This window comes from Tupaia chinensis, unplaced genomic scaffold, assembly GCF_000334495.1.
Source record: "Tupaia chinensis unplaced genomic scaffold, TupChi_1.0 Scaffold000469_1, whole genome shotgun sequence".
Lineage (NCBI taxonomy): Eukaryota > Metazoa > Chordata > Mammalia > Scandentia > Tupaiidae > Tupaia > Tupaia belangeri.
In genome coordinates, this window is record NW_006159978.1 from 1454641 (window position 1) to 1463335 (window position 8695).

The following is an 8695-nucleotide window of genomic DNA, read 5'->3' on the forward strand; positions in this document are numbered from 1 at the left end:
CCGGCAGGGCAGCAGGTGGCAGTGCCAAGGCCTGCTCCTCATTCGCTGAGTAACAACCCCACCCCCAACTCCCTCGGGCCCCCGTCTATAACTGAGACCAGGGCCCCACCAGGAGGGCTGGGATGCAGGTGGTGGCCGGCCAACAGCCAATGTGACCTGTGTCCTCTCCTTAGCTCAAAATCCATGTGGGAAGGCTGTGTGTGGCCCGTGTTCTGAAGATACAGCCAAGGCACCGAGACCGCGGGCACCACCAGCAGGGCCCAGGCACACGACAGGAAGGCTGCATCTCCAGCGCGTAAACCAACTGAACATCGCCCAACGTGGACGCCAGGGTGGACTGGGTTGTGGGAGCACCTGGGCAGGTTTAGAATCTGGGGAGAGAATCTGGCTGACTCCCCACGAACTGCTGCAGAGACTCACACAGGAAGGCTCTCCAGCTGCCGGTGACTGCCCGGAGGGGTGAGTGCTGGCACACAGTTCCGAGGCCTGGCCAGGGCAGGAAGCATGTCCCGAGGAGACCAGAGCGCCAACTCTGGGGATCCGGGCACTGCCTGGCCTGCTGTGCTTTGACCACCATGATGGCCCTGTGCTGCGAGCTGACTGACACCCCCTGACACCCAGTGCGGCCTCCGGGAGACACTCCCAGGCACTGGATGAGGTGGGTGGGGATGAAGGTTCAGACATGGGCCTGGGCGACCCCACAGGGAAGCTCTGTGAGCTGTACCCAGGGGCCAAGCAGGGGTGGCTGCCTTTACCCACCCTCCCTGTTCACTGACAACTGCTGTGGTTTTAGAACGCCTGAGGCCTTAGCGTAATGGCTATGTCGCTGGACTCCCATGTAGTTGACCGCGGTTCAAGTCCCGGATCTGGTGGCTTAAACTCACGCTGGGTGTGTGTGCATGTGTGCCCAAGATTCCGAGAGGAGAATGGAGCAGAAGGGTTTGCGGTGTGGCCATCTCCCCTGGGGGGTGATTTCTCGCTATATGTCTCTGTCTTTCTGGCGAGAGCATGCATCCTATAGCAAAAAAACTCTCAAAAAAAAAAATAAAAAATAAGGCAGGGAAGCCCTGCTTCACCTGAACTAAGAAACGGCTAGACGGCTGGGCGCAGGGCCTTCCCAAGTCCGACTGCGAGCACCACAGGACACCCCACTGAGCCTTCGTGGTGCCTTGCCCCCACGTTACAGATAAAGACGCAGGACAGTCAGATGTGCCGGTGCGGACTGATGGCGTCTGGCTGCCGTTTGTGGAGCACTCAGGAAGCACTGGCCACCCGGAGGGAGTGTCCTGTTCTTCCACTTGCTACACCCCTGCAGCCCCATTTGACAGATGAGGACACTAAGCTCAGAGGGGCCCAATGTCATGAAGTTCGGATGTGGAAGAACTGGGGTCTGAGCCAGGCCCCTGGTTGTGCACCTGAACACCGCGTGGTGGAAGTGTCCCCTCAAAGGTCTGTGGGGTGTCTACTGACCTGGGGGTGAAGGGGTGAAGGGCAGGGCAGACCGAGACTCAGGCTCTCTGGTTTCCTGGGTAGGGATGCATCAGGGGAGGCACCCTGGGGACAGGGCCACATTGGGGAGGAGGAAGCTGTTGCCAAGCAACCACTCCACTGTCTTCCCCTGGGCCGTGCTTTCTGGGCCTGCAGGGGAGGTGCCGCCTCGGAGGCCTGAAGGTAAACAAAGGCTGGGGCCAGGCCCTATCTGTAGCCTGGGGAGGGTGGGCTGTGGCATGAGGCAGCAGGGGCTTAGCTCCATGCCAGGCATTCTGTACACGCCACCTTCTCTGTACAGAAGTAAATGCCGAGGCTGAAAATTAGTGCCTTGTCCCATGACAGGCCTACAGGCAGAGGCAGGACCTGAACCCGTGGCTGGTGTCCTGAGAAATAGGAAACCTGGCTGTTAGAGCACAGGCTCGGGGTAGACTACTGGGCCCCAGTTCTGGCTCAGCTCTCAAGTCCCAGCCTCAGATCCTCAAGGGTGAGCAGGATCAGGACAGTCCTTTCCATACGCAGTACGGAGTCGTCAAGAGGACAAGCTGAGGCAGATGGCACTGCATTCACAGGCCTGGGGAACTTCCTATGGGCCGCAGGAGGACCCAGAGCCCAGCCTCCACTTGGCCCACGGGCGCTCCATGCCAGACTGTCTCCCAGCCACTATGGCCTGCCTCCGCCCTGCGGGGGTCCCTGGGCTGACACACTCCACTGGGCTTCCCGTAGCATCGTGCTCCAAGCCTATCTCCAGCTGCAGCCCTCCGGGCAGCTGCAGCCCACCTCAATGCCTACACGCCCCTCTCCCCTCCGGGTGTCCCTTCTCTTGGCTTCCCTGAAAGGAGCCACCTTGTCCAGGCCAGCTCTCAGAGACCAACCTGCCTCTCTGCACCCATATCACCTTGGGCCCTCATGGGGCTGCTTGTGTCAGGAGGCCCACCACACTCGGCTACACAGCTCTCCCTACGCTCTTTCCTCCTCCAGAATTTCCACTCCAGCAGTGCCCCCCCACCTCCCTGGGCTCCAAACCGCTGGCCCTGCCACCTTCCTGCTGGGCTACCCCACATCCTCTGTGGTGTAGACCCTCCGATTCATTGCTGTGATCACTCTTCTGATGTACCCTCAGTCCTCGCTCCCCCTGCCCCTCTTGTTTGCACATCAATCCCATCTTCTGGGCCCGAGGCTCCGTCCACACTGTACCCAGAGAGACAGGAGGAGAAGATACCACTGTCTCCATAGACTGACCTTCTGCACATGAACACGGACCCGGACGGCTGGTCCCCCTCACACCCAGTCAGAGCCAAGTCCTCCCCGACCACACCTGGCCTCCTGCTCCACCCTACCGCCGGCTGCACCCAGGCTTCGGCGCTCCGTGCTTGGGGTCCCCTGCTCCTCCTTTCCTTCTCTCCAGGCTCTGCTCCGTTGTCGCCATCTCACAGAGGAGCCAGATTCACCCCTGCCCCTCTGTCCCCTGCCTCCTCCCTGAGCTCCGCACCCAGTCTGGCAGCTGGGACATGCAGTATCTGACAGGAGGCAGTGGCCCCTGTGCCCTCCTGTGACACTCGCCAGGCTGGCAGCTCCAGGAGCACAGGGCAGAGGCCTGTGCCAAGCCCCCAGCAGGTACCAGGGCCCCTGATCTCCGCTCCCCGGGGATGAGGGCTCGCTGCAAGGCCACGCAGTCCCTGCCTGCCGAGCAGTGTCTGGAGCCCACCCCAAGCAGTGGATGCAGTGTGCTTCACCCCATAGCAGGGACTTCAAGGGCCCAAGGGAGGGGCAGGTCTGGCCCCCGAGGGCCAGTGCTGGTGGCACAGGGAAGAGAGGGAGGTGGAGGACACACACGCTGGGCCTCGGGGCCCCTGGTCTGTGCGCCATGTACAGAGCCTCTGGGCCTGGATCTGCCCTGCCTCCCTGGCACCCTGCAAACCCATTTCACAGGCAGGGCTGAGCTGGCAGGGCTGCCCTTGCCCCAGGCCCGCTGTGAGCAGTGGAACAGCTGGCTTGCAAATCCTGGCCAACTCGACTCAATGGCCCCATCACCAAGGACACCAATCTACATGGGCTGGCCACGAACCCCGGGGCTGAGCAGCATGGCCGCCCTGGCCGCCACTCACCTGGGAAGGCATTGATGTCGATGACGGCGTGCTGCCCCGTCTGGTTGTTGATGATGATGTCGATCCCGAAGAGTGACACGCCCAGCGCCTGTCGCAGGGCCCGGGAGAGCTCGCGGATGACCTCGTCACTCGGCCGCTCGAACACACCCTCGATCTTGTCCAGCTGCCGACACAGAAGGCAGGCAGGTTGTGGGTGGGCAAGGTGTGATGTCACGTGGCATGTGAGGATAACAAGGCCCCCTCATCCCTCTGGCCAGGAGGCGGACTGTCCCGGCCCACGCTGGTGTGCCGTACCCACTGCCCCTCTAGCACTCCTCACCCCCAGAAGGCATTTTACCCAGGGAAATGGGCTCAGAAAGAGTTGGGGGCTGGTCCTGGGCCACACAGCTTGAAAGCTATATTTGGACCCAAGTTTTTCAGCTCTAAAACCCAACCCTGTGGGCCAGCAGGTGGCCAGATGGTTAAGGCATGGGATCTCACATGGCTGACTCTGAGGTTCAAGTCCTGGACCTAGTGGCTTGGAAAACATGCCGGGTGCATATGCATGCAGGCCCCGAATCCTGAGAGAATGGAGAAGGGACTATGGCATGGCATCTGCCTCTCTCTTTCTCTGTGCCTCACGCTAGCTCTATGAAGAAAAATGGGGTCAGCATGGTGGTTAAGGCAGATGCATCTCACACGGCAGACTGTGTGGTTCGAGTTCCAGACCTGGTAGCCTGAAGAACATGGTGGGCATATGTGTGTGTGCCCCAAATCCTGAAAGGAGATGTGGAGAAGGGATTGTGGGGTGACACCGTCCATGGGGGGATACTGTCTTACTTCCCCATCACTCTGTCCCCCTCTGGCAAGTGTCTGTGCACTCTAATAAAACAAAAAAGATAAACTGAGAAATAAATAGTGACAGGGCCAGCAGGTGGCGTGGTGGTTAAGGCACTGAACTCCCACGTGGCCGACCATGGTTCCAGCCCTAGACCTGGTAGCTTGAAAATCATGTCAGGCACGTGTGCACACATGCCCAAAATCCCAAGAGGAGAAGGAATTACAGTGTGACCATCCCCCCAGGGGTGATTTCTCACTTTCTCTGTCTCTGTGGAGATACGCACATGTGCCCTATAGCAAGAATCTCTCAAAAAAAGACAAAAATGGTGATAAACCTCTATGATAGGGTACTGTTCAGTCACAAACCAGAATGAGTTTCTGATACACGTCACAACGTGGCTGAACCCTGAACCCTGAACACTGAACACATCTAAATGATAAAGGCCAGCCACAAAAAGCTACCTGTTCTATGACTCCACTTACACGAAATATCCAGAGGTGGAAATCACACCGGCTGGGGCTGGGGTGAAGAAAATGGGGAGTGGGTGCCAGTGGGTACAGGACTTTCTTGTGGGTGATGATAATGTTCTGGAACCAGGAAGGTATGGAGTGCAATACTGGGAATGTGCTAATTGCTAATGAATCGTTTCTTTTACATGGTTAATTTATGTATGTGAATTTCAACACAATTAATAAAAAAAAAGTGACGCTGAGTCAGGAGAGCTGGGGACAGAGCTCTGGTCACCAAGGCGAATGGCCTGTCGCCAGCACAGGATGTTAAAGTGGCCCCATGCCACAGGACAGGCAGGCCCCTGTCACTCACAACCCCGATGCCTTGCCCTCTCCCCTGGAGGAAGGGGTGGAGGTGGCTTGGCTGCAGGACCCTCTGCATTCACATAAGGTTCAGCACAATGGGGCAGCTGGGGCCCTCACGGAGCTGAGAGACCCAGTGGGTCTGGGGCTGCCCATTCCTGGCTATGGGCCCTTCTGTCTTCTCACCCCAATACTCGGGATAATAAAACCACCTTCTGTCGGATTCTGGTGAGGAGCAAAGGCTCCAGTGTTTAAGGCTCAGCGGGGCGGGAGGGGGGCTGCAGCTGAACCTCACGACACGCTGTTTACAGAAGCGATTTCCCAGCTCAGCTAAAGATCTCCGAAATCCTCCTGAAGCTGCTTGATTATCCAAACCCAAACAGCCATCCTAGACAAGATAAAGGCAAGGAAATCCTGCCTTGGGCCTGACACCAACATCCGATGATGCTCCAGAAACGAGGAGGGGATGGGGTGTTCAGAGGGTTCCTGTGGGCTGCCCTGGTGGCCCTCACCCCAATACCGGTGACACTGAGCCTGCACCGTACCCCTACAGACACCTTACGTCATTACTGAGTCCCATGGACCCCTGTGGGGCTGGATGAGAACACCAAAGTCAGAGAGGCGTGACTGGCCGAGCTGGGGTTGGCTCCAGGTGGTCCCAGCAGGCCCAGGCCCCTAACCGACACCCTATTACTGGCTCTTTAAAGGAACAAAGTGCTTGGGGGGCCTGCAGGTTCAAGTGTCTGGCCTGGGAAGGGTACCCAGGCCTTTAAGCCAGAGCGGGAGTCCCCGAGGGAGGCTAAGATGGGGGCTGGTGGAGCCCAAGGTGGGCTGAGTAGTGGGGGGGGACGAGAAACTGACCACTAAGGCCTGCTGCGGGTGTCCAGGGCCAGCTGACATCCCGAAGGGAACAGGTGGTGCTGGCCACACTTCCCTTTCTGCTTTTAAAGGTGGTCAGGGATGGTAGGTTCCCGACTGGCAGTCCGAGGGGAGGGAGGGGACAGCTGCAGACCCGAGGTAGAGGGAGGGCCCTGCAGCATTCTAGGCTGGCCCTGTCCTATTTTACAGATGAGGAAGTTGAGCCCAAGTGGTCAGCAGATGACTTGAGGTGGGCCCCTCTGCTCATGGCCCTCAGTGTCCCTGGCAACAGTTAACAGCCCCAGCACCACTGGCCTGCACCACATGAGGGCACTGGCAGGACAGCATCTTAGGGTGGCTGCAGAATGACACCCCCCTGCCACTCTGGCCGAGGGACGTTCCGAGCAGCCTTGCAGGGAGGAGCCCTGAAGACTGCAGCGGAGAAGGACATCTTGGTGGCACAGAGCACTGGCCCACATCCCGTGACACCTAAGGCCAGGCACTGAGAGGCTCTGTCTAGAATCTAGGGTTCCCAAGCCCCCCGACTGGCCCACCCTGAGCGATGCTGGGTGACGATGGTGTCCCCAGGGCCCTGCCCACGCTCGTACTGTCTAGTCCTCAGCACACACTGGCCCTCAGGATCCAGAAACAACAGGCTGCCCGGGGCTGGGGTCAAGCCCCCAACAGGAGCGCATAGGCTGGGGGCGGCTGTGGTTCCTGTCGGTGACACTGGTTCCGGACAGGGAGGACACAAGCGGAGCCTCCCAGAATACTGAGACGGATCCCACCTCTGGGGAGCAGGGCTGGCAGAGGTTCTGAGGCAGTGACAAGGCCGTGAAGAACACCGGCTTGCTGGTGGCAGGAGGAAAATGGCAGCATGCCCGGGGTGACTCTAACCATCGCTCTGGGGACAGCTGCTCAGGGATCACCAGAGTCTTAAACTCCTGGCAGACGTATCAGGTGAAATCCCAGCTCCACCCGTGTGGGCAGCTTGTGGGCCCGGAGAAATCAGGATACTCTCTGAGCCTCGGCCCCTCCTCGGGGAACAGGGACTCCCGCCCCTCCCCTGCGAGGCTGCTGCGGGGTCAAGCTTGACCCACACCAAATGGCAGCCCCAACGCCCACCACCCATGGTGCAGAGCAGGGGCTGGGCGGGTCACCCCGTGCTGCAGAAGTAGACACAGGGCCCCACGCAGAGAGGGGGGAGAGGGACTCTGAGGTGGCACTGCCTCACTCTGTTTAAATCAGGGAAAGGGCTCCTCCTCACGGTCACAGGAAGAGCTGGAAAACCTTCCGCTCCGAGTAACCTTCCACCCAGCTCAGGTGCACATGCCCAGCTGTGACAGCCACCACCACGAGGGCCCAAAGTGAGCAGAGCAAGAGGTCATTAGAGCCTCCCGGGCCCCTGGCACAGGGCAGAAGTCCTTCCCGCTGAGCCCACATGGAGGCTGGGTGGGACCCCCCCGGCCAAACCCATACCCAGGCCCTGGTGAGGGCAGCTTCACACCAGGCCACTGTGGAGCAGGGACGTACCTCAGTCAGGACTGACGATGACTCTGGCTTTGACACGTTGTGGCTGTTGAAGAAGATGGACTCACGGTCTGAAAAAGCCAAGACAGGAAAGAGCCAGTTAGCACCTCAAGGCGGAGACTGCGGCACCACTGGCTGACACCAGGGGGCAGCAGCACCCTAGCCACATGCTGCTGTGCCAGCCTCCTGCTCAGTAAGCCTGGCGCCCCACCCTAAGGAGAGGCTACCCCACGGGTGATACGTGTCTAGTCAGGGCCTCTGTGTCTGTTTCCTTCCCACATAAGAATGACTGGCTTATGAGTCTCCCTCTGCTACCACCTTGGAGCTTCATGCCTGGTTCTCCCTGACAGCCAAAGCCCTATCACTGAGAGAGCTAGGGGGTGCTAAGGATCAGTAAGAGGGCAACGCTGCACACAGCAAAGGCCTTTGGAGCGCCATGGGAGGCCCAGTGCCGCCATTTGGTCAGCATCTGGAACTCTGGGGGAACACACTACAGACAACCAACCAGGCTGCCAGTGGCACGTGGACATCTAAAACCCAAGGGGGCTCTGCTGTTTCCCAACTGCTTAAGGAAAACCAGGACAGTGGAAGGCAGGCTCCCGCAGGACCCTTCCAAACAGCCCAGAGCAGCTGTCGGTGCCGGGGCTGGCATAGCCCCTGAGATACCCACCACCTCCTTCCACCCTGCAGTTGCTGCTCCACACCCACCTCCCACCACAGCGGCCCCGGGGTCCCACTGGGGACTGGAGAGGCAGCCCAGTCCCCAGAATACTGCAAAGATGAAAGGACGGTATGGGGTCAGCAGGTGGCATGGTGGTTAAGGCAGTTGGATCCCACATGGCTGACTGCACAGTTTGAGACCCAGACCCCACACCTTGAAAAACACACCAGGCGTGTGTGCATGCATGATGAAAATCCCAAGAGAATGGAGAGGGGATTGCAGCGTGGACATCTCCCGCTAGGGGTGCTATCTCATTCCCCCCCTTCTCTCTCTAGTGAGCACATGCACCCCTTAGAAAAATTTTTAAAAAATAAAAAAGGGCATTGGTCACTCCCGAGTAGCAATGTCTGAGAGGAGT

The 8695-nt window shown here is 59.1% G+C and overlaps 1 protein-coding gene across 1 annotated transcript in view; it reads right to left on the minus strand.

Annotated features, from left to right (window-relative positions):
* The window catches only part of ITPK1 (inositol-tetrakisphosphate 1-kinase), a gene marked incomplete in the record, with an annotated part of 178242 nt that overhangs the window by 3075 nt on the left and 166472 nt on the right, over positions 1-8695 (minus strand). Inside the window, 2 exon segments of the mRNA XM_014590644.1 lie at positions 3597-3759; positions 7620-7687. Of these exon segments, the coding sequence (XP_014446130.1) occupies positions 3597-3759; positions 7620-7687 (231 nt within the window).